The sequence below is a fragment of the Zonotrichia albicollis genome, chromosome 22 (assembly GCF_047830755.1).
Source record: "Zonotrichia albicollis isolate bZonAlb1 chromosome 22, bZonAlb1.hap1, whole genome shotgun sequence".
NCBI classification, from domain to species: domain Eukaryota; kingdom Metazoa; phylum Chordata; class Aves; order Passeriformes; family Passerellidae; genus Zonotrichia; species Zonotrichia albicollis.
Window position 1 is genome coordinate 1,839,725 of NC_133840.1, and position 25,205 is coordinate 1,864,929.

Genomic DNA, 25,205 nt, shown 5'->3' on the forward strand with positions numbered 1-25,205 from the left:
AGCTTTTCCACCACTGATCCTGTTCCCCTCAGCCATCCTGCATTTATTTTTAAAAGGTCATTAAGCAAGACACAAAAGGTGAAGTGCAACGTTACAGATTTATAACCTGGCTGGGCTCTGCCTGGAACACAGAGCTCAGGTACGGAAGGAGCCTCTTTGTGCTCTGCCACATCAAAGCCCAGCAGCCAAAGGCAGGGAATATGTTCAGAAGGGAAATTCACTTCTGTGTTCTATCCCCCACCTGCCTTTTGTCATCCCTTAGTGTATTTTGTTTATTTGAACTCTACCCTTCCTCACACTCCACTTGGCTTTTGCTGTGTGGCAGCACCTGCCACTCTCATGGAAGCAAACCTCAAATTACAGCCAGAGGTTTGGGCCCACTTAAATCAGTTAAACAAGAAATTTTGTGCTAAAAACTGGTCATTCTTCAGGTCACTCTTAATTCTTACTACTTAAAGTGCAGTTAGAGCAGCCAGATCTCTGGATTATGTTAAAACCCAAAGTTAATGTCTTTTTTAACTGAGCCACTATCTGAACACATACACACTGAAAACAATCACCAGCCCTCTTATAATTCATTCATAACCACTTAAAGAAAAAAAAATAAAAAGGAATTGGAAGGAAAGGTAAGAAGTTTAAACACCCAGTGTGACATCCTTGCTCACATCTCGTGGCCAAGCTGCTCCTCTGATATGCTGCCAACTCTTCATCAAAAAGCTTCCACTCCAACTCTTTGTTACCAGTTAAATGCTGGGGCTGCCTGTGCTCAAAGAGTCTGTGGGCCCAGAGATTTATTCCCTGGCGTGTGTCTCCTAAACAGGAACATTTATATAATCAAACCTGCAGATAAAAAGGCACAGCCACATGGCAAGCAAACATTTCCAACATGTTAGCTCCTGAGCAAGGTCCCAAACACGAGCTCACAGCCAGTGTGCAGCTCCAGGGCCTTCCTGGGTGGAATTCCTGAGTGGAATCCTTCCCTGCCCTTCAAGGAGAGTTTGGGGACAACAGGAGTGGCTTTGATTTAAAGGGGTCTTTATTCCATATCAAAAGGAAAGCACCACGGAACAAAAATCCATCCACCTTTCAGTTCTGCTTGCTGGAGGCTCTCAGCACAAACCTCCGGCATTGAGCTGTGGTTGGAATCATCCCTGTATGGACTGCTGAGCCCGGAGCTCCGACTGCAGCCAGCTCAGCCCTGCCTGGACTGCTGAGCCCGGAGCTCCGACTGCAGCCAGCCCAGCCCTGCCTGGACTGCTGAGCCCGGAGCTCCGACTGCAGCCAGCCCAGCCCTGCCTGGACTGCTGAGCCGGAGCTCCGACTGCAGCCGGCTCAGCCCTGCAGGGACTGCTGAGCCCGGAGCTCCGACTGCAGCCAGCTCAGCCCTGCAGGGACTGCTGAGCCCGGAGCTCCGACTGCAGCCAGCTCAGCCCTGATCTCTGCAGTTCCCCCAGGCTGGTTTGGGCTGGGGCTGTGCCCCAGCTGTGTCCTGACACTGCTGAGCTGAGGGACATCATCACGGCCCTCATTTAATGGCTCTGCCCCTGCCAAGGATTCCTGAATATTTGAGTCTGCATCACACTGGGGTATGATCATCCTGCCCCAGTGCTGAGCCATTCCTCCCTCCCTTGGAATGGCAGGATGGTTTGGGTTGGAAGGGACATGAAACATCCTCATGCCACCTCTGCCATGGCAGGGACACCTCCCACCATCCCAGGCTGCTCCAAGCCCTGTCCAGCCTGGCTTTGGGCACCTCCAGGGATCCAGGGGCAGCCCCAGCTGCTCTGGACAAGCCCCTGATGTGCTGTGCCCTCCCCAGGCAGCAGGGGACAGCTGTCACCGTGTCACCGAGCCCTGGAGGAGGGATCTGCCTCACAATGTCCGGGCTGAGCTCTGTAATCACCCTGTTCCTTGCATTGTCTCCCTACTCCAAACATCACAGCACAAACACCGTTTGTAAGGGTTTTGATTTGCCCGAGCTGGTGTTGGATCCTTTTCTGGCCCAGCAGCAGCAGCAGCTTCCCTTTGTTTTCTCCAGCTCCCAACCAACACCCACGCTCCAGCTTTCCTGCAGCTTCTCCTTGGGATACCAAGGTTTATAAATAAAGACACATTAATATTTTCCCCAACAAAATGCTGCGTTAGGTGAAGGCACAATTTCATTACATGCTAAACACACAGGAGATTTAATCTAAAACTCTGCTTTCTATATCACATTTCAGCAAAATTTAAACCAGATTACCCAGAGATGCAGCAATTCCTGGACAAACTTCTGTGGGATGTAAAAACTGAGCCAAACCTGTTGCCTCAAACCTTTTCATTGACTCCAAACACAGAATATAATCCACCATCTATTTGTTGGTTTAGTTCCTTTCTTCAACCTCAGTTTGACCAAAACCTCTCAAATTCACGGTGTAAAGACAATGTAATTTGCAAGGTACTTTGAGGGAATAAGAAGCTGGAGAAGAGTCAGAAAATAATTGGGATTTTATAGCTCTATGCAAAATAATACCTTGGTAAGGGCCCCAGGAGCTGCCTGTGCTTCCCCTGTTCAGGTCAGGGAAAAGCAGAGGATTTTAAGCTCACACAGAGCTGAGAAACAACACTGAGAATGTTCACAGCTGTTCACTGACACTATTTCCAAAACCCAAAAGAAGTCATCACACACCACAGCTCTCTCAGCCACTTCATTTGGACTTTGCACCCAATAAAAACCTAACGGTGAAAAAAATTTCAGCAGCACTGAGATAAAAAAAATATCAGAGTACAGCGAGTGCTGCATGGCCAGCTCTCACAAACACACTGAACAAAGGCTCTGAAGCATCTGCTGCTGTTTATTTTTTTTGCAGGGCAGGGAAGTGCATGAACTCTGACCACCCAAAGCAGCTTGTGACCCACCTGGGGACATCTCTGTGCTCTCATCACGAGTTTTAAATGCACTGATAAAAGTTGGGTGAGGTTCAGTCTTCAGGTGTGTCTGACACGACCCTAAATATAAATAAAACCTGGATTTTGCCACAAGATTTTCTCATTGGTTTTCTATGCTCACAACTCCCAGTGAAATTTAATTTCTATCAAATCTAGAAGCATCCTTAATCTATTTTCTCCTTTGTGACTCATTTTGCTGAAGGGACCTTATCAAACATTGCTTTTCATTTTCACAAACAGGAAATCTTTTACACACGATCGAGGAAGCCAGAGCCTTGTCCCAAACAAAAGGCACAATCTCCCCAGCTCCTGACAGGTTTTTATTTTCCTGAAACGATAAATCAGCAAGCATGGATGACTGCATTTTACTCACTTCTGGCTTCAATTTACAGGACCTGAGGGAAAAAGGGTAACAAAAGGCATAATTAATATAATTAATATCTACGTGGATGCTCCGGGCCCTGGGCCAGAGGCTGTGCCTGGAGCCCAGCACGTTCTCAGGACATGATCACAGATAAATCTGGGATATTTTGATGTTTAGATACAGGGAAAAGCAGGGATAGAGCCTCCTGTGGCAGCCCAGGGGAGGCCAGGGAGCAGGGCTGGAACAGCAGCTCCAGAAGGGATCCAACGCTTGGATCAGGATGGAAAACGCCTTTGGGTTTGGGATTCAGGGAAGGGAAGGGGCAGTGGTCACTCCTGTGGTCACTCCTGTGGTCAGCAGGGCCCTGCAGGTTGGTGCATCCATCCCTCCCCTCTCTCTGGGGGGAATCAGAGGGTTTGGCACAGGAGGTGCTGTCCCTGCTGTCCCTTCCCCTCCCTCCCAGCAGAAGCTCCAAAAGCCCCCCCAGGTTTGCAGAAGTCTGGCTGACCCAGCCCAAAAACAGGACAGGGGCTTCCAGCACTCCCCACACACACCCAGGGAGCAGGGAAACCCCAGCAGAGCCCATTCCCCACTGCTCCCACCTCACAAAAGGGGCTCTGCTCACTTCTGAGCCCCCCTGCAAGACCTGCACAGTTCTGGTCTGGGAATCAGAGGCATTCAGCAGCAGCACATGGCTGCAGCTTGGGCAGGGATGTGACACCTTCATCTCTGCAATGTCCCCTGCTGCACTAAATCAATAAAACTTTACCACTGACAGCAGCATGTATCAACATCCTTAGTAATTAGAGTGTTTCATCCTTTTAAATTCCCCTTTCAATACTTCAAAGTAACAGAGGGAAATTCATCACAGGAACTTCTTTATACTGAAATGAAATTTTCAACCTTGAAAATGCCCAAGTGACCTCAGTGAGGCCGTGGGGTGACCACACCCAGTAAGAATGACCAAGAATGACCAGTGCTCTGAGAGTTATCACCAGGAAAGTGCCACCACCTCCCATCCCAGCCACAGATGGCTTCACTTGCAGACACACTCTGGGGATGCTGCTGCGTGCTAATCCTTGGCTAAATACCCACTGAGCATCTTCAGGGGCTGTAAAAAAAGAACAATGGTTCATTTCCAGCTAAAGAAGGCAGGTGATGCGTGCTCCTGACATCAGCCCTGTGCAGACTTTGCTCTGGTTGCCAGCTCAACCAGAGCCACTTCCTGCTTGGGGAAAAGCAGGGCCAGGAGGGCAGCAGGGCTGTCCCTGCCTGCCCAGGGACACCTCAGGCACCAGGACTGCACATCAGGTACCTGCACATCCTGTCCCAGACAGAGCAAAGCCTTCCTGTACCTGAGGGATCACTTCACTGCTGACATGGATTGTTTTCAAGTAATAAGTGTTATTATCATCAACAAAATACCCAACTTACCTTTTGTAAACAATGAAGAAGTTGTAAAGAATTGCTGGATGCCCGCCCGTGCTTCAGCTTTTGGATTGACAAAGGTATTTAAGCTTCATAGAAGCAGCACAGACACTTCAAAGCAGGAAAACAGTTATTAAAAATTATCTGACAAGAAGTGACACTTCATCTGCATCCACAGTATTTAATTTGTTTGAATAATATAGTTACAGATAAACAGGTTCACTCCATATACAATTACCAATACCTTTGTTTTAATACAGCTCATATTCCAGTACATCAACACTATTTTATTTACAAGGCATTTATGTACATTAACATCTTTCTAAAGTCAGTGCATTGTCAATAAGTTTTATACAATAATTTACAAAGTGAATGTAGTTAATAGTTAACTTAATAAATTTACTACTAATTCTTGAATTAATTTAATTTAAAAAATTAATTACAACCAATGTAACAAACACAGAAGATAAATAACATTAGTAGATTGTGCTACCTGCTTAAATAAAACATTTTAAAGTAAATCAGTTGAAAATCTTTCACTTTTCATGGAGTTTGCGGAGGGAGGAGTAGACAAGTGGGTGTTGAAAAAGCTTCTAACCTAGAAATTCACTAGTCATGTCTGCTTCTCTTTAGGCTCAATGTTCAGACCACTTTAAAGATAAAAGACCATAGAGGATAAGGAGCAACACCTGACAGGTAAGACAAGACTCATTTTGGAACAGATCTGCTGTCCCCAAAGAGGCACAGCCTGCACGGGCTGGCAGGGCTCTGCCTGGGCAGACAGCCACAGCATTTCCTCCATGGATAAACCCCAGATCCTCCTGGAAACGAGAAACTGCCCAAGGTTTGCCATTCTTGTCAAACACCCCAAAATGAATCCAAACATTAATGGCAGAGAACCATGTGAGTAACAGTTTTGTTAGTGAAGGTACAAAAATCTAGAGAACTGGGAAGATGATGCATGACAAAATTAATAAGCTGCTTAAGCTCAGCTGAAGAACAAAAGGCCAAAAGAGTGAAAATTTTATCTTCATTCAGATATGCAAACAATTTAACACTGAAAATGTTTAAAGAAATGCCTGCTCAAAAAAAACCAACTCTCTTTTTTTCCAGTCTCTGCTAAGACTCAGTCACACTTCCCTTCATGCAAGAAGCCCCTTGAATTACAGAGCATGTTGCAAGGGCATGGAAAGCAAGTCTGGTTTAATTGCAAGTATTTGCATAATCTGGTGTAACAAACAAACAAAAAGAAGATAATTTGAAAAGGCAATCAAATTTTGAAAACAAGAAACTGAGTTAGGAAACCAATAAAAAAACACCTCCATCCATGAATGCTACGACAGCTACCTGACAGCCACAGCTTCTTCCTTGGAAATGCACAGTGGATACTCACAGCCATTCACTCCAGAGCCCTTACAACAACAACAACAAAACCAAACAAACGTGGCTTTCCATTGAATCTGATGCATTTTCAAAAGTGCAAATTTCAAAAGCAACACCAGTCATGAAACATAAGCTCAAGCATCTCTCCTTCCAAAAGCTGGGAACGTTCTGTGCAATGTGCACATTTTAAGACACCGTGAGTGTAATCACAACTACTCTCTCCAACCTGAAGTTTCTTCTTGAGGCAGCTCAAAAAAGTTTGAGCCAGCACTCTTCAGGCAGAAAAGCCATTCCTGAAACATGTTGATCTGCACAGCCAACACGTGGAGAAAACACAAGTATAATAAAACCATTCAAGTGTAGAAATTAATCTCCTCTCAAATGATGATTTGGTTGTGCTCCCAACATACAGAAAGAAAGCAACTGACACACATTAGTGGTGGCAAAACTGGAAACTTCTCTTCCCCATGGCAATAATTTGTTTCCATTTGTGCACTTTTCCTTCTCTTGCCTTCCCTGTTTTGCCAATAAAATGCAATAAAACTGCAGGAAAAAGGAGGTAGCAATATCATGTTGTCCAAAGACAACACTAGAAATTGTTTTTCCCCGTTACCTTAAACCTAACCAGAGCCTCGGGGGGTGTTAGAACAGTTGGTAAACTCTACACTACTCTGTTTAGCTCTTATTTGGATGTTTAATTTAGCTCTTATTTGGTCCTAGTTGGCTCTTCTCAAACCATTGGATTTAAAGGCCAGTGGCAGTCTCAGATGTCCAACATCAGAAACGTTTCGAGCATGTAGTGAGAAAACAGAACAAAACAATACTGCTGGATATTAACTGCTTAACCAGGGGCTCTTTTTGTGCTTTCAGCTCACAGGGGACAATGACAACCACAAGCTGCTCTCTGGTCAGTCAGGGCCTCCCCAGGGGCACATCCCAGGGCTTCTCCCCCAGCCCAGCCCAGCCCAGCCCAGCGCAGGAGCTCAGGCTCACTGCAGCACACAGTACTTCTTGTAGTCGGACTCGAAGTCCTCGTCCATGCTGCTCGTGTCTGCCATCTTCTTGCCGTCGATCTTGGGCAGGAACTGGGCATAGTCCACCCCCTGCTGCTCGTAGAACAGAATGTAGGCAGAGTCCGTGTCGATCTCGTCCGGGTGCAACTCCTGACACAGGGAAAACACCCACAGAAACCCCGTGGGACAACTGCTGCACTCCAGACACACACTGCTGCCCTAAAAGGGTGCTTTTAACTGGGGGCAACAGAAGGAATCCCCTGTTCTGTCTCCCCTCTTTGTTATCTTGCTCCATGAATTACTTGGGAACTCTGACAATTTTATGGTGATGAATGCAAATACTTAGAAGTGTCAGAGCTGAGTTATTCACCAATTGAATACAAACTGCTGCCATCATGGAAATGTATTCCTGGCTTTCCATTCTTAGTAATTTTTACATCTTTGTACAAAACAAGCATCTTCCCTTAACTGTGGGAGCAGCTGATGAACAGATGTTACCTTGGAAAAAAACCTCACGTACAATTTCAGCTAATAATTTTAATATTTATCTGATGCAGCTTTGGAGATGCTCCTGATTTCAAACAACAGCTCTCCACAAATGTTTGAGTTAGTGGAAGGTGTCCTTGCCCATAGCAGAGGAGTGGAATGGGATGAACTTTAAGGTTCCTTCCAATCCAAACCACTCTGTGATTCTAAAATTTCTTTAGCTAGAATTTCCGATTCTAAATTTATTCAGCTCTGGTTAATGAAGGCAAAAATTATTTGAAATAATGAGAATAATGATGTGAAATAAAGAGGAAAAGAAGTGCTTTACCTTGCAGCTGCTGTCATTGTAGCAGTACCACTTGTTGTTCGGGTTTTTGGCATAAGTGACGTAATGACCCCCTCCCATAATTCCTGAATGGCACTGAGGAAAAGGAAGAAGGAAAGAAATCCTGGATCAAACATCCAATAAATGATTCCCAAGTTCATTATCTGTGAACGAGCCATCATGACATCAGCTGGAGCTGACTAACTTTTGACACACATGCAAATTAGCAGGCACAGAATTCACCCCCAGTTTTACAGCGACTTTACGGCGCTGACTTTTGCCCTCCTTCCCTAGAGATGCCTGTGCTGGCACAAACCCAAGGAGGGCATTTGCTCAGAGCAGCGTGCCAAGGAGGAGCAGCACCTACCGAGATTGCATATAGGTTGTAGATGGGGTTGACCCAGACGTCGTCTCTGTCTCTTTGGTCGTCGGCGGTGTCGTCCTCGCTGTGGTTCTCGCCCTGCCCGTTGCTGAGCGAGCTCTGCTCCCACAGGTACCCGTTGGCCAGAGCCCCCTCGCTGTCCTGCCCGGGGTACAGCTCGCTCTGGCTGCCCCCCAGGGCCTGTCCTTTAGTCAGGCCATCCCCCTGCTCGTGCTCAGCACCGTTCTCCCTGCTGGCAGCCAGGTTTTCCTTGCTGCTGGACAGTTTGTTTTTCCCCAGCTGGGGCAGCCGCAGGCGCCCTTTGCCTCTCCCCAAAGTCCTTGGGCTGCTGTTGGGGCTGCTGTTTTTGCTTGAGGGGCAGCTGGTTCCACTTTTCCTCCCCAAGGATGGAGATGCTGGGACAGAAAGCACAGAGATGACTAAGATGAGTACAAACACAGTTTAGATTTCTTTTTGAAGTGATTTTTTTGAATAACCAAACATTTAACCCCACTATTTCCCTGCAACTCATGAGTAATATATAGAAATAAAACCCCATCTTTGTGCACACCTAAAAACTGAAATTATATTATTTTATGCAGAAGCACATGCCTCACTAATTCCAGCCCACTTACACAAGTACCAATATCTGCTGTCACTGAGCAACTTCTTAAATTTTCTTTCATTTTTTATGCTAAAGCTTCACTAAGGAACATTTCCAAGCGTAGTGCTTTGGCAAAAAAAACCCCCAAACATTAAAAATTTGAACATACCATTTTTCCCTTCCAAACACCAGCACAGAGTGGAATTTTCCCCAGTCATTCCCTACCTTTGACGTTATTGAGGACAGAAGTGTTCAGGGAGGATGGACTCCTGTTCAGTGTGTCCCCTTCTCCTGCTGTGCCACTGCTCTGCACATCTGCTTTCCTGCTGTCCCCCTGGCCAGGCCGTGCTTCAGGAAGGCTCTCAACCTGCAGGGTGAGCTGCTTCCTTTGGAAATGACTCGGATCCCTTTGTACCAAAAAGGCACTTGGGTCAAAGTTTTCTCTGGGAAATTTAACAATTTTCTGGGATTTTATCCAGCGGCCGTTAACGAACTGGAATCTTTTCAGGTGGATGATCTAAGGAGAAACATGGTAGAGAAAATTATTAAAGGGAGGCAATGACATCCCAGTGAGTAATTTTATTGTTCAAAGAGAGTTTTTCCCAAAACATATACATTTTATCTAAGCTAGTAAAAATCATGCTCTGTGTGACAGTGTGGATTTTGGGATCGAGCTGGTAAAATATGAAACTAATATTTTCATGTGGAAATGATGGCAAAGGTTGCTTCAATTCAGTGATCAGCACTCTCTGTTTTGAATAAACTAGCAAATGTGAAAAATAAGAACTGCAGGTGTCCCACAACCAGAGAGGAGATCTTGTCACCATCTGAGCATGAGCTGTGTCAGAGCAGCTGACACTGAACACAAACCACCACCATTTCCTGCAAGGCAGCAGCTAAAAACACTCTGAAGGATTTGAGGTTTGCTTTATTTGCCTGCAAACTCAGTCAGTGCCCCACCTCAGAGTGTGAACAAAGCAAACCATCCTATTCACAGCGAGGCGACTTGGCAGATTTGGGGACAACGTGCTTTGGGTTTGCTGCTGAGGAGGAAAATGACACAAGGTCCTACCAAAATAGGGGGAAGTCTCCAGAGATCCAGTTTCTTGGTGGCCAGACAGTGGGTCTTGCACTTGGAGCAGTAGTACATCTCATCCTCGCCCAGCTCCTCCTCGCTGGTGAAGGCTCTCAGGCAGCTGTCCAGGTTGATGGGCTCTGCCTGGGCTCGCCGGCTTTGCTCAACACTTTCATGTTCTTCCACAATCTGAAAGGAGAGAAAACTCTCTCTGACTTGGAAATGTAGCACACGCTGCTCAGAGCTGGGCTCTCCTCACAGTATCACAAATAACTTCACTGGGTTGTTCAGAATTAAAGATGAAAATGAGATGTGGTTAAGTTTTAGCAGGAATTTCATTTCAGCTATGAAGAGGCAGATAAAAATAATTCACTGTTCTTATACTTGGGCTCTGCTTATAAATTATCCATAAAGCACACTCACAAATTGGAACAGTTATTCCAGATTCACCCAGCTAGAGGCTCACCTTCAGATGAGTTTTGTTGGCTTAATGAGGAAATAGGTTTACTCACATGCATAACTGTTTATAGTTACAGAAAATTTATCAAATTAAGATATTTTGTAATGTATTATGTAATATATTATTATATATCTTGACTAGCTTAAAAGCAATTCACAACAGACAGCAAATGCACTGCTGTGGTTCTTTAAAAGCTTCCCTTCCACACCATTAGAGCACATAAGAGGCCTAACATCAAGCCATCGATTTATCCTGAATATATTGTCCCACGATTGCTGCCTTTGGTTTGACAGGAAGGGACAAAAGCGGCACCACAGAGCCCAAAGGGCTGCAGGGGGTGATGTTCAGAGGTGCTGACAGAGAACAAAGGCTCCTGTCGCTGAAAGACACGAGAGAGCACAAGTACACTACTACTTAAGGTGAAGGGAAAAAAGGGAAGTTTTATTCTCTGACTCTAATATTTATAGCTTTACAAAAGTGACAGTGGATTGGAAGGTGACATTGACACCTCTGCAATGTCACTGGTCAAACTAACAGTTTATCAACTCTCTCTTCTTCTATAAAGGAATGTAAAACAATGAGTTATTTACAGAAAGTGTGTGAGAAAATTCACTCTAGGAATGTCAACATCAGAAGGCTTAGAAAATCTTAAAAAACTAGGGTGACAGGCTCCTGCTGGCATTTACCCGTTCCTGCGAGGTCTGGTAGCGCAGGTGCAGCGCGGTGGGGTCCCAGTCCACGGCAATGTAGGCATTGCCCACACAGGCCCTGTCCTCTGAGCACTCAATCCTGCAGCCACGGCAGAACCTGGGGCACAAATTGGCTGTGGTCAGTGCAGGCTCCAATCATTTCTACATTTCAGTTCTGCTCCTGTTTTGGCTCCTCTGCACCCTCCAAGCTCCAGGCCTCGCCTTCAGCGTGAGACATTTTTATGCAGCAATGCTCAGGGTTATTTGTGTTTTTAATGCAAAACTTGACCAGAGTGAGAAAGGGAAGCAGCTGGGTGAGCTCCACCATCTGCACATGATCCCCTGCAAGGTGTCCCTGCCCATGCAGGGGTTGGCATGGGATGATCTTTAAGGTCCATTCCATTATGATCCAGTGCTGACCAAACCCAGCTACGACCCCAAAAACTCCACTGCTCTGTCTCCACAGCTCGTTTTCACCATGAGAACTAATTGTAAGAGCTATAAAACACTTTTTAAAAAATTAATTTGGGCCATGAATACCTTCCAGCAAAGGTCTGGAATTTTCATTAGCAAGTCTTTGTTTATGGGAAATTCCAAGCATCCTTCCAGGGTGAGTTTCCCATTGCCCATTTTAGATCTCACCCTTCAAATGGCAAGGAACCCACAGGGGCAGATGAATTACATCTAAAAATGTGGGTTTGTGTGAATCCCCCCAGACCATGCAGGTCTGTGGACATCCAAGGCTGCACACAGACACAGAATATTGTAAGGGGTTAACAGGTTCTGGATAATCTCATTTCTGTCTCCTAATTTAAAGTTTCTGTGGCAGCAGAACTTTCAGCTCTGCAAGTCATAAAAGCTGTGCTGCAGAGCAAGCCTGCCTGGAGAGAGCTCTGGTGAAATTACATTCCAGATTCTTATTGTTTGATATTACCTCTGAAGTCTGAAATGTACCACAGCCCCATTACCATAAATTACCTTTCTGCTGGAGTGATTCCCTGCTGTAAATGGAAAAAAGGACAATTTACCTGTACCATGGACACCAAGCACAAGAATTTCCATCCTTCTGAACTACCCTGAGGGTGAAGGGGTACTGATACCCCATGCTGTCATCACTGCAACAGAGGAGAACACAACATCAAACAGCAGCACTCACTGCAATTACCTCCCTTCACTGGCCTTGTTATGATTACTTAAAGAAAACCCTCAAAATGATAATTTTGGTTACAATTTACTATTAAAAGCTGCCTTTCCGTGGCTTAAATTCATCAGATATAAATAATTATCAATCACTGGATAAGAACACAGCCAACTTTTAAGTGCAGCTACATTTAACTGTACTAAAAAGAATTTAATTTTAATTACTGCCATTATTGTGAGAAACCAAACGAACACAATTTTCAATCTTGCAAGCAAGTGTGAGGCACTGCAGTGTAACTCAGCTGCAAGGCTGAGGTGCCCAACTCACCAGTCCTGTGCATGGTTACTGGCTTCCTGAGGAGGGAGGGGGCTGGCCAGCCTGGAAACCTGGATCCACACAGCATCATAGAGGTCCCTTTTCCGGGTGTGAACTGTGCAGGGAACAATCAGGGGCATCCCAAAGAGACTGGGCCTGTTCTTCTGAGATGAGAGAAAATACAGCTCTGTCCTCATCTGTGGGAGCAAAAGGAGGAGTCAGGTGTGAAGTACATTAACTGACACTGCAATAATCACCTGGATTGCTGGCCTTGTGACTTATTTCAGACCTTGGCAATTAAAATTAGTCAACAATTATATTAAAAGTACTCTTAATTCCAATATTAAATACTGTACTGAAAAGTGTTTCTATTTTATGACATGATGATGAAGTTATCTGATCACACATAAATGTGTGTAATTGTTGTGCGGACATGAAAAAAAAATCTGCTTTTTTCAAATGTCTTGCCAAGTGTGCAGGGGCACTGACCATTTTCCTGTGCACTGCAATGATGTAGCCTGTGCAGGGGCTGTCACACAGCGAGGGCACGTGGCCATTGAGGGTCCAGCTGCGCTCTGTCCCACATGGCACCACAGTGTTTGGCATCCCGTTGGGAATCAGGCTTGGCTTGGGGATGTCCCCGTTCATCAGGATGGTGGGGGCTCCGTTGGCCGAGGGCCCAGTGGAGGTCTCTGCAGGCAGACAAATCAATTATCAATTATCAATTCTCACAGCAGCCACAGCTGAGCAGGGTTTTACCCCTCCCATCCCGTGTGGACACCGAGCACAACCCGCACATTTCTGTAATCCTCGCTTAATGAGAAACTTTGGTGCTGAGCTTCTCCACAGATGCAGCTCCAAGGAGAGGAAAAGCAGAGTTTGGGCTCACCTGTCTGCACAGGGCTGGATGCTGAGGTGGGGGAGCCTGGGATGGGGATCTCAAACGCACACAGGAAGCCGCTGACGGACAGACGGACCTTCTGGTTGTCCTGGGGGAAGTTCTTCAGGAGAGAGGGAAAGCTGCTCAGGCACCTGGACACCTTCATCTGGGACCAGAATGTGTTCTGTTCTTCTGCGAGCTGCGTTTATCAGCTCCTCCCTCCCTGCCATCTGCCTCCTCACACCTTCCCCGGAGAGTCAAGGAGCCCAGGCCCTCTGCAGGAGCTGTCAGTGCTCTCTAATCACACCCAGAGCCCCTCATTTCAAGCACTTTAATTCTACAGCAAAAAAATCCCCCTGGAAATATCCCCACACACTGTAAGCCAGTCATTACTTATGGTCCTGATGTCTTTGTCTCATCACAGCACCTTAACTTGAGATTTATCACCTCAAGATCATTTTTTCCCCTAAAAATATCAACAGCAATCAATTTTAATCTATTTACAGCAAGCCAAATTACTGTTTAAGAATTAAATAAAAGTTCATCTAGAGAGATAACTAAGCTGGTTTTTTTACCATACTTTTGTTAAATTATTTCACAGCTCTTGTAAGCAAAGTTTAAATGTTAAAAATAACAAAGAAGGAAAAAAAAAAAAACCACCCAGAGCATGTTGCAGCAATAATTAACCTTTTTTTCTTTTTACCTTTATATTGGAGCTGTGCACCTCTGCAAGCAGAATCTGCTCTGGTTTGAGGCCACAGAGTTCACTCAGCTGCTTTTTCAAGCCTGTGTACTTCTCATCCATGTTCAGTCTCAGCCCATATCGAACAGGAGTGGTACCATCTAATTTAATGACTTCAAAGGGGAAAAGAAACACCCTGGTCAGCAGCCCAGGCAGGTTTTAATGACAATAATACATTACAGCTCCCCACTTATTGGAAAATATCTTTTCCCAACTTGAACAGATGATTTATTTCATTTTCTCAGTCAATTTTTAAGGTCTGCAGGCAATGTCACAATGTCAGAAAGTCTCTTGCTGCACAGGCAGTAAAAAATGGTTTCAAAATTTGTTTCACTTTTTTACCATCTTTCCTTTTGCCCCTTTTCCAGCAATCCACAGCTCCCTCAGAGCACAGTTCATGACCCATATTGTGTTTTACCCCCAGCCCCTGTTTTTCCTCTGGACAGATTTAGGACAACCTCCACAAGAGAGGGAAGTTCTCAAAATTTCAATTTTACAAAGATTTTCTATTAAGTCCTTCAATCAAGACTAAAAATGGACCATCCTTTTCTGTTTCTAAAGGTTTTATCTTGTTTTAGCTGTGTTTCAATGAAAATTCTTGCATTTTTATATTAAAATTACTGTATTATTGTAAATAAGTAGTAACACAAACAAAATTTGATGTTTTATAGCTGTTCCACTTTTACAGATTTTATCTGAGGAATGGCACATTTACAGCACTCACCTGTGATTTCTAGGTGCATGTAGCTGTCCATTGGCAAAGGCAAGGATAAAAAATTAAAAGGGTCAAACCTAACACTAATATGCCCACAAGTTTTACATTTCACTTGTGACTTCAGCTGCCCGTGAAATAAATCTACAACAATGGATCTGTTTCTTCTCAGATGGTTTTCCCAGGCCTGAAATGAAGCACAAAAAAATAGAATACCAAGTTAGAAACTGGACACCACTTCATTGGTTTCCAAAGTTTCATTGGCCTATGGGAGTCAAAGTATTTCCACAAAAGTTATTTCCTAATTTCTAATAAATTTAGTTACAGAACAAGTAAAGTTCTCAATACAATAATCAAGGCATGCCACAATTTAAAATTTCTGAGGGGATCATCAGGCATCTTGAAATATTTTGATACTCCCTAATTTTGAGTTGTTCAAAATTGTTGTCAAGTATCATCTTCATAATTTTATTACAACAATTGAAATTAATTTTCAGCTCAAAGGTGAAATTATCTCTGTAAATCACAGCTCTGACAAGATCCAAAAGGTGCTAGAGTCCCAAAGGCAGCCTCATGGACAATTTCTCAGCTTAGTACTGTGAGGAGAAGAAAAAACACCCAAAAAGCCCCAAAGGCAAAGATTTGAAGCCCCACCTCTGCTGCCACCTCCCAGTCCGGCCGCCCATCGCTGTCCTTCAGCTCCACATATGGCTTATCATGAACTCTGTTCAAGTCCTCATGGAGCCCATCCAGGAGAAAAGCCAGAAGCTCCTGGGAGTCTTGCTGTTGAAAGCCATTAAACCTTGGAGCATATTTTGCTATTGTCCACTATTAAAAAAAAAAAAAAAAAAAAAAAAAAAAGCAGAAATTTATTTAATATCATGTAAAAAAAGTAAAAAATAAATCAATATATTGTAGATGAGATATATCAATGAACACAAATTCAATTGCCAAGAGCTGAAGGGAGTCCCTTTGCTTTCAGAGCAAAAGCTCATTTACAGGTAAAAATGAACCTTTTTTTGTAGCTAAAAAGGGCTATAAAAGCCACTTGTTATGGCACAACTTGTGTCATACCACATAAACTCCTTTATAACCACAGATTCCACCAGGTCTGATGAACACTGGCTCCTTCTAGGGAAAACTCTGAGTGTCCAAACTGCTACAATACAGGAAAAGGTGCACTGAATTTCTGCTTTTCCATGCAATCCTTGTTTTCCACCCCAGAATAACTCACCCTCAGCTTTAAGGGGGCTATGTTCTTCTGGGTGCCACTCCACAGCTCCTGCACCAAATCCCCATAGCACTTGGCCATGTGTCCTTTCATTCCTATGGGATTTGTCCTGGAAATCACAAAGGAATCAATACCAGACTCAAATGTAAGCACAGCTCAAGAATGGAGCTGAAGGAAGCAGAAAAGCTTCAAGCAACAGGAGGTTGTGTTTCCATGTCTCTGAAGCAGTATCTGCTGCAGAGCTGCTAACACTGAATTTAAATCACTCCTTGTCCGGTTTTCGGCTGTTTGGAGGGCCTGGAAAGGCCCGGGGTGGCCTTGGGGCAGCCGCGTATCAAAGGAACAGAAGAGGCTTCAGTTCTTCTTTCGGTCTCGGTGTTTATGAATTGTTTATCTAAAAGATTTTCTCTCGGCCCGACAGAGCTCTGCTCAGCAGCCAGCCATGAGCACACTGTGCTGCCCTCCGGACAGTCACCTATCTTTATACCCAAAGTTACGTGTACAATATTTATCATTTTCCCCCAATACCTTTCACCCTTATTGACCGGTGCACTTTTAGTAATGACCAATCCAAAAGTGCCACCATCACCACAGAAGATGGAGGAGAAGAAGAAGAAGAAGAAGGACAGAACACGCCCCAATTCCTCCATCTTACTTCTCTAAACCCCCCTGTACAGAAATCCTAAACCCTGTGTCTCACCCTCTAATTAACCAATCCCTTCACCATTCACCCCGGTGAAACCCTCCTGTCCTCATACAGGTGTCGTCTCCTGTGTGGGATCAAAGTGCAGCCACCAGACACTTCTGGAACATTCCAGGACTCCCGAGCCCCCCAAGGGTGCTCTCGGTGGCTCAGCACCTCAAGACTGAGGTGCTGAGATCCCACAACTCCTTCCCCCTGAATTGCAGCCTGCAGAAGCAGACAGCCCTGAATAAATGCTCAGCACCAAACTCCACTGCTCTGGCCCAGGATTACCTGTTCAGCTCGTAGAGATGCCTCCCTGAGATGAAGTACCGGGTCAGGGGCTGTGTGTTGCTGACACACTGGATGCTGGAGTTCATGAAACACGTGTTCCCCAGGTTGCTCAGGCCTGTAGCTCCCTTCTCAGTAGGAACTGAGCAAAAAAATCATCATTTTAGCAGTTGGGCTGATGAGAAAATTCACAATGTTGTAGCAGCATCTTCTGACAGTAAGCAGTTCAATGGAACCTGCTCCCAGTTATGACACTCCATGGATGCAGCAGATGTTTAAAATATCTGCTCTCTCAACTCTGCCTCCCAGAAATTGAGTATTTTGTTGATCTGATCCACCACAGACAGCAGTGCAACCCACACAGAATATTTACAGGTAATTATGGTACTGAAAATTCTGGATTTGTTTGTTAAAATCTTAGTTATTCCTTGCTTTTACAAAATCCAAGGGAATAAACAAAAAATCCCACCCTCCCACGTTTCCAGCACTTAAGTTCATGCAAAGGCCAAGACTTCACTCAGTGTTAACAGGACTTGTGTTTAAAAGGATTGTTTCAACATTTCAGCTGTTTTATGGGATTTTTCTTCTCATCATAATCCAGTGACTCTGTGAGAGACTCACCTTTGTGTCTGTCTATCTTGCTGCTGTTTGCTATAAAAGACATCTCCTCTGGCCAGCTCATGTCTTTGTTTCGAACTAGAAAAGGACATGAAAAGGGGCTTTTAAAAATTGTTACTTACTCCAGAGAGCTTACACAGCTGAAGAGGTTTAATTAAAATTTTCTAATATTTGGGATTAGAAATGTGCTTACTTCTAGCTATTATTTTTGCTAGTTTTCATTTCAATGTTTCTAATCATTATTGGAACTCATTCTAACACTGGCATCCCTCCAACCACACCAGTCACATCTTTAGGAAGCAGCCTCGGGATTGCTTTTGCTCTTGAATAGCAAATTTTTCAGTGCTTATTCTTATTCTCAATAAAGATCCACCAGCTCTGAATAAATCAGTTCATGAGCCACCATTATTATTTTATGTTGTTGCAAACCAACAAAAGATCCAAATGTATTTCAAAACAGGGACAAAACACATGCAAACTTTCCTAAATTAGCTTTACCACCACCTCCCCACAGGTTCCCTCTGCAAACCTCTATTTTTAGAATAGTACATTATCCTTTTTATACCTTCTATTACTAAATGCTGCTCATCTTGGATTTTAAGGTATTCCAGTCTGTGATCTTCATCATCCAGCAAAGTGAGATAGTTCTGCAGGAGGAAAAAACACATCATAGAATTAGAGTTGTACATGAACTGAGGATCCTTTGCATGAACTGAGGATCCTCTACAGGTCCTGAAAGGATCCTCTGCATTCTGAGGATCCTCTACAGGTCCTGAAAGGGTGCTGTACACTCTGAGGATCCTCTACAGGTCCTGAAAGGGTGCTGTACACTCTGAGGATCCTCTGCAGGTCCTGAAAGGATCCTGTACACTCTGAGGATCCTCTGCAGGTCCTGAAAGGATCCTGTACACTCTGAGGATCCTCTGCAGGTCCTGAAAGGATCCTGTACACTCTGAGGATCCTCTGCAGGTCCTGAAAGGATGCTGTACACTCTGAGGATCCTCTGCAGGTCCTGAAAGGATCCTGTACACTCTGAGGATACTCTACAGGTCCTGAAAGGATCCTCTGCATTCTGAGGATCCTCTACAGGTCCTGAAAGGATCCTGTACACTCTGAGGATCCTCTACAGGTCCTGAAAGGATGCTGTACACTCTGAGGATCCCCTACATGAACCAAGGATCCCCTACATCACTGAAAAGATCCTCTGCATGTACTGAAAGGATCCTCTACACTCTGAGGATCCTCTACATGAACCAAGGATCCCCTACATCACTGAAAAGATCCTCTGCATGTACTTAAAGGATCCTCTACACTCTGAGGAGTGTAGAGGATCTCCCCTCCAATGGGAATTAAATCACAAAACCCTCTGATAAACAACCACCAAGAGCCTTTAACCGCAAAGGATTTTTATGGCCACCCTCATTTCCCTGTGCACGTGCAATTAGCAGATTCTGGAGAGGAATAAGAGCACATAAAACAAAGAAGAAAGGCCGAGGGCAGGCAGGGGAGCGGGGTTACCTCGCTGTTGTAGAGCCAGAGGCGCATGTCCTCCTCCTTGATGCGCAGCCGCTGCGACAGGTACTCGTGGATCTCCTTGATGGTCTGCATGCGGCTGAAGCAGCCGGTGTAAGCCAGCACCCTCTTCAGAGGGGCATTTGGGGAGGGGACATTGCCTGCATTCACAGTGGGACAGCAGGGAAACGTCTCAAACACAGCTGCATTTACCCACAGGTCACACCAACAGCTGCACGCTGAATACTCTGCAAAAAGTGTTCTACACCTGTAGTGCTCAGCAGTTAGGTGTAAGAGTAGTTGTTACTGACCCTTTGGGACAACGAATTTGCTTTCACAAAGCAGGTAAAATACCTCCCTTTTTATTAGAAATTTCTTATTTCTAATAAGAAATTAGAATTATTAAATTAGAATTAAATAGAATTATTTCTATTAGAAAATTGCTTATCTGAGATTCTCATACGAAATTTCAAAATTCAATGGTGTTTTACAAGTTCCCACAATTCTTTTTGTCTCTCAAAGACACAGTAGGAGAGGCAAAGGGAATTTTCAAAGTAAAGGATTTCAAAATTTAATTAGGGTTTCCTTTTTGAGAGAATGCTATAAGTAAAATATAAGGCACAAAAATCAGTTTGGCTATTTTTGGGAGTAGCATGACTTTGCTTCAGCACTTCTGTGCACATGAAATCAGCCTGGCAGCTCACAACAGAAATACTCGTAATAACTAAATTTCTTAAAAACTCAATTCCTCAAAACATTCTGTGAAGACACCTGGGATTTCCACCAAAATTTCTCAACAAGCTCACATTTGCAACAACAAATTAATTGGTCAAGATTGTTGCTCTTTCTAATGGGAGCTCATCTTTAAATAAAAGATTTGCACTAGAGATGAGACCAACTTTAAAGAGGGGAATTTCTGTTGAGCTTTTTTTGTTTAAAACTCAGAAGTTCCCCATTCCTTACAAACATGACAAGCATTTTTATCCAGCCCAAACCAAACTGGGCAACTGCAATACTTAAATAGCCCGAGGAGTGACACAATTCTATTTTCACTGTTAAAAGATTACAATAAAATAAAAAGTACAGCATGAAAAGGTGCAGTATTACATCATCACATGCAATTTGACAAGAGAGTAAATGATACCTTATAAATCAGCAAAGCATCAATCTGGCTTCAGTGTACCAAGCAAAGTACACAGTTTTTTAAAAGAAAACAACATTTTCTGAGATTAGGGATCAGAGGATTAGTTGTAAGATTACAGCAAGAAAGCACATTTGAGAACTCCACAAGATTAATAACAGATTGGACAAATCAAATTAGTGCAGTGCAAAGTAATTCCAAATCAAGATCAAATTTGGCACATGAGAAGATTCTGTTCATTGGAATTTGGGCATTTTAGGATGTCCAAACAAAGCAGTTTCCATTGGATTAGGTCAGGCAGGAAAGCTGAGTTTGGGCAGAGCAGTTTGTGCAGCACAGCTCGATGGCACAGGCAGGGCTGAGACCCTCCCAAAGCAATGAAAACCTGAGAATCTGCACCAGGTTCTACCCACACCCTGACTCTGGCAAGGCTGAGGGATTTGTTGAGTTTTCAGCAGTCAGGTGAGCCCATTTTTGGACACTTTACTGTGGATGTCCAAATGTGAGTGCAGGGATTCCTTCCAGCCTCTGTGTGAGGCAAACTGGGGACTGGAGACAATTCCTGCAACACCTCAGCTGAAATGTGAAGCCACAACTTAAGATTACCCTTGTACGATCTTTTGGTGAGCATTAGCAGCACAATTATGACAAATAGATTTTAGCTGGGTGTTTAGGCTTTGTATTTAATTGTCTTTTTGAACTACACCAAACAATAGCCTTCATATTCCATTCATTTCATCGCTCTCTAAAGAGCATTAAATAATTTTGGGCATCAAAGCCCAGCTGCCCAAGTAACTCAGAAGGAGTTGTCTGAGCATTAATTGAATTTATTGTGCCACTTCACTATCAGAGAGGCACAGAGGCACCTATTGCATGGCTACAGCAATCACTCCCAAATGGGAATGCCCAGCTCTGGCTCTCCTGATCAGTTCAGCTACTGCAGTGCTCATTTCTCACCTTCAACTCATCCATAAACATGGGAATCAACAGATTTCCCTGCAAATACTCCCTGGAACCTTTTCCCTTGAGAAGAGGACAGGGGAGCCCTGGAGCTTTTCCCCTGAGGAGAGGGCAGGGAAAGCCCTGGAGCTTTTCCCCCGAGGAGAGGGCAGGGAAAGCCCTGGAGCCTTTTCCCTCGAGGGCAAGGAAAGCCCTGGAGCCTTTTCCCTCGAGGAGAGGGCAGGGAAAGCCCTGGAGCCTTTTCCCTCGAGGCAGGGCAGGGAAAGCCCTGGAACCTTTTCCCCAGGGAGAGGGCAGGGAAAGCCCTGGAGCTTTTCCCCAAGGAGAGGGCAGGGAAAGCCCTGGAGCCTTTTCTCTCGAGGGCAGGGAAAGCCCTGGAGCTTTTCCCCTGAGGAGAGGGCAGGGAAAGCCCTGGAGAGGGCAGGGAAAGCCCTGGAGCCTTTTCCCTCGAGGGCAGGGAAAGCCCTGGAGAGGGCAGGGAAAGCCCTGGAGCCTTTTCCCCCAAGGAGAGGGCAGGGAAATCCCTGGAGCTTTTCCCTCAAGGAGAGGGCAGGGAAAGCCCTGGAGCTTTTCCCTTGAGGGCAGGGAAAGCCCTGGAGCCTTTTCCCTCGAGAAGAGGACAGGGGATCCCTGGATGCTCCCTGGAGCCTTTTCCCACAAGGAGAGGGCAGGGAAAGCCCTGGAGCTTTTCCCTCGAGGGCAGCCCTGGAAGCTCCCAGCGCCGATGGTGCCGCCGGGCGATCGAGCTGGAGCACAAGCACAGCACAGGAAGCTCCCCCAGCCTGGGCTGGCCTAGAAACTGCACAGGGGATGGTGGTTCTTGCTGCATTCTTAAGTTACCTCTGGGCAAATGCTGAGGGAACATTCTGAGGCTCATCATACCCATATTGACCCAGACGTTGGACTGCTGGGTGCGCGTGGCCGGCTGCTGCCGCAGGAACAGCAGGTACCGGGGGAACAGCTCCAGCTCTGGCACGTTGGTCTTGCTGTTCTTGATCACCTGCAGAACATGGCAGGAACATTGCAGAGACTCACCTTGCAAGTGTGGAGGGAATAATGATAGGAACAGCAGTGATTCGTTCATTAAAAGTGGTTAAATTATTAAAAAGCCAAACTCTTTAATGAGGAGACAAAAAATCCGAACTTCTCGTGGGGTTTTAGGCAAATATCCCCAGGAATGACAATTTCCTGATTCCTAAGCACTTTTTGGAGCTTATTAGCTGCAGGTTGTCAAAAGCAAACACCTTATTTAGTGCAGCATCACTCTCTGCACCACACCATGGAAAGAATATTCTTATAACTCCTGCAATATATGTCAATCCACAATGAACCTCATTAATTCCACTCAGTGTATAATACTTGCACATAAAGTTTCACAGCTGTTGAAAGAACTGACAAATGCAGGATAACACATTTGGTTTGAACTTTGTGAATCACAGGATTGACTTCAAGCCTTCATATTGTACAAACAGGCTGCAACCTCCTTTTGTTACATTTTGCTGTCTTTACAGGAAAAGCTGAAATTACCCCAAAACAGATTTTGCAGCTTTTCAGCCACCATTTCTACAAAGATTTTGCCACTTAGAAATGTCCAAATATACAATCAGAAATGGAAGGAATGTTCAGTCTTTGTGTGACCACGTGAAGCAGAAGAAAGCGGCTCAAGCTGTGAGAAGGAAGGTACCACACTCAAGTGCCACAGTATTCAACTTCAGCTACAACAAAAACAATGGTGATGACATTTTCTGAGGGGAAAAAAAGCACATTGCTTTGTGTATAAAGTGATGTGGCCTTTTCTGGATCATGAAAGGTGTTTGTTTCCATGGAGAATGTGTGGGAGGAGGCAAGAAGCCAGTGATTTTTCCCTCTAAAATAATTGTCGGCACTAGAGCCAACAGACCAAATTGTCAAAAATATAGAGATAATCCTCTCCCATCTGTGACACTGAATGTTTGTGACATCAACCACCAAAAACCTATTGCTACCAGCACAAAAACCCTTCATATCCATTTTTTAAGTGCATCTCCTATAAGGGACTACCTGACACAGAACAAAACAACCAGTCTGTGGAATAAATACGCTCAAGAGAAATTGAAGAAAAAGTTCCCAACATTTCCAAGAGAGCAGACTCCTGCAGCTCCAGCTCCCAGGTGTTCTTGAGCAGCCATTCTGACACAGGAGAGTGCTGGCCTCACCCATTGCCAGCTGCTTTTGAGCTCTTCCCCAAACCCTGCACGTTGTGTTTGTGATGCTGAACCTGAAGCAGCAATTGTTGCTTTCCCCCCAGTTGATGAAATTGTCAGAGAGAAGAACAGGTTTTCAGAGCTGCAGGTGCCCCACTTTCCATTTTATAGCTTTTTAACTGTATCTCAGCCTTAAAGATGGGAGTTTTGATGGCAAGCCTTTAACCTGAGCTCAGGTTTAGTTTTGTGTGCTTCAGCAAACCCTGCTGCCTGAGCCCTGGGATTGTGCTGCAAGCTAAAACTCCTCCTAAACAGCACAACCTTCCATCCAGGACCAGCCTGGAGGCTGCTTTTCCCCAGTTTGCTCTGCCAGACACTGGATGAAGTGGGAGATGATTGTAGGAGGTTTCCTCTGGACAAATCAAATTAAAAAGTGTCAAAAGTCCCAACTCACCGGCCTGGGCAAGGACAGGTTTGCCCCATACCAGTGGTAAAGTGCTCTCCACACTGGCTCTGGCACCATGACATAATCCTTTCCTTCCACCAGCTGGGGGGATCTCTTCAACCTTCCACCCTCCATGGTTAATGATGCAGCCTTTAAAAAAAAAAAGGGTTTTTGTCACATCTCAAGGGAAGAAATGAGTACATGGCCACAGTGATTTCAGTTCATGAACACTGAACACTCTTTAATTATTAAAAGGCTTCTAAGTAACAATTAGCAGCTGCTTTTCACACTGAGAGAAGGTGGTTAAATGTAACAGTAATTAACATTCAAGTCTCATTGTTTACTGGTTCTCTAAAAGCTTGTGCAGTATAAAATTCATGTCTTCTGCTCTTGTGTCACCTACCCCAACAACTCTGGACAGAGCAGTCCCAGCTCTGCCCAGCACTGATGCTGCTGCTGTGCTTCATGTTCTGTTTGCACCCACCCTGCACAAACTGGCAGCTTTGTTTTACTGTCTTGTTATACAGCAGCAGCAAATTCATATTTAGATGGAAATGCTGAAGTGTTTGATTATCCAAGTATTTTACACTTAATGCTGCAAGCTACCTTTTCATAAATACCTTCCCAATTGTAAGAATGTTTTGAACGTTTCTTTTCTCACAAAACACAAGAGTAGCTGTAGAAGCAGAACACAATTTTTCCCTCTTAAAATGAGAGTAAGAAACCTCAGTTTTGATGTGGGACAGAGCAGCATTGATCCAGAATTAAGCTGAAAAAACCCAACATAAAAAAGCTGTGATAAAAGAGAGCTAAAATGTGCTTTTCCTCTATTGCCATGCCTTGGGTGCCTTTACCTTGACTGGCTCCTGGGTCACCAGGGGCTGGTTATCGATAGCTCCTGGTTTCTGGGGGTTCAGCTGCAGCAGAGCATTCCCATTGGAGCCCAGGAAACACTGGTTGTTATTGTCTGAAGTGTTGTGCTGCCTTGCAAAGCTCACCTCAGAGCCTGGGCTGCCAGGGTACAGAGCATCTGAGCACAAAGCACGAGAAGAAACAGAAATAATTAGAAATAATTCACTTGTGGTCCCATAAACAACAAAGGAATGAGTTACACTCTTGTATCTTTGTTTTAAAAAATACCAAGTTTGCTGCCCTTCCTCCTGCAGTGAAACATGCAGCTCTTCCACCTCCAGAGGGATAAATCTGCTGTCTCTCAGAAAGGGATTCATGATTTTA

The 25,205-nt window shown here is 44.7% G+C and overlaps 1 protein-coding gene across 5 annotated transcripts in view; it reads right to left on the reverse strand.

Annotated features, from left to right (window-relative positions):
* Nucleotides 1–4,887: 4,887 nt before the first annotated feature.
* Nucleotides 4,888–25,205, reverse strand: part of USP32 (ubiquitin specific peptidase 32) — a 71,460-nt gene continuing 51,142 nt past the window's right edge. For 2 of the 5 annotated variants that reach the window (XM_074557301.1, XM_074557296.1), the window contains exons 14-34: nt 24,824–24,999; nt 23,979–24,119; nt 22,182–22,341; nt 19,247–19,401; nt 18,294–18,375; nt 17,732–17,806; nt 17,114–17,252; nt 16,141–16,246; nt 15,561–15,734; nt 14,919–15,093; nt 14,156–14,307; nt 13,462–13,618; nt 13,062–13,264; nt 12,585–12,769; nt 12,145–12,231; nt 11,114–11,234; nt 9,965–10,156; nt 9,118–9,409; nt 8,295–8,704; nt 7,931–8,023; nt 4,888–7,266 (exon numbers count right to left, since the gene is read on the reverse strand). In XM_074557301.1, the coding sequence (XP_074413402.1) occupies nt 7,093–7,266; nt 7,931–8,023; nt 8,295–8,704; nt 9,118–9,409; nt 9,965–10,156; nt 11,114–11,234; nt 12,145–12,231; nt 12,585–12,769; nt 13,062–13,264; nt 13,462–13,618; nt 14,156–14,307; nt 14,919–15,093; nt 15,561–15,734; nt 16,141–16,246; nt 17,114–17,252; nt 17,732–17,806; nt 18,294–18,375; nt 19,247–19,401; nt 22,182–22,341; nt 23,979–24,119; nt 24,824–24,999 (3,449 nt within the window). In that variant the 3' untranslated portion in view covers nt 4,888–7,092. The remainder of the gene's footprint in view (nt 7,267–7,930; nt 8,024–8,294; nt 8,705–9,117; nt 9,410–9,964; nt 10,157–11,113; nt 11,235–12,144; nt 12,232–12,584; nt 12,770–13,061; nt 13,265–13,461; nt 13,619–14,155; nt 14,308–14,918; nt 15,094–15,560; nt 15,735–16,140; nt 16,247–17,113; nt 17,253–17,731; nt 17,807–18,293; nt 18,376–19,246; nt 19,402–22,181; nt 22,342–23,978; nt 24,120–24,823; nt 25,000–25,205) is intronic. The other 3 variants (XM_074557297.1, XM_074557299.1, XM_074557300.1) reach the window with 3 other exon arrangements.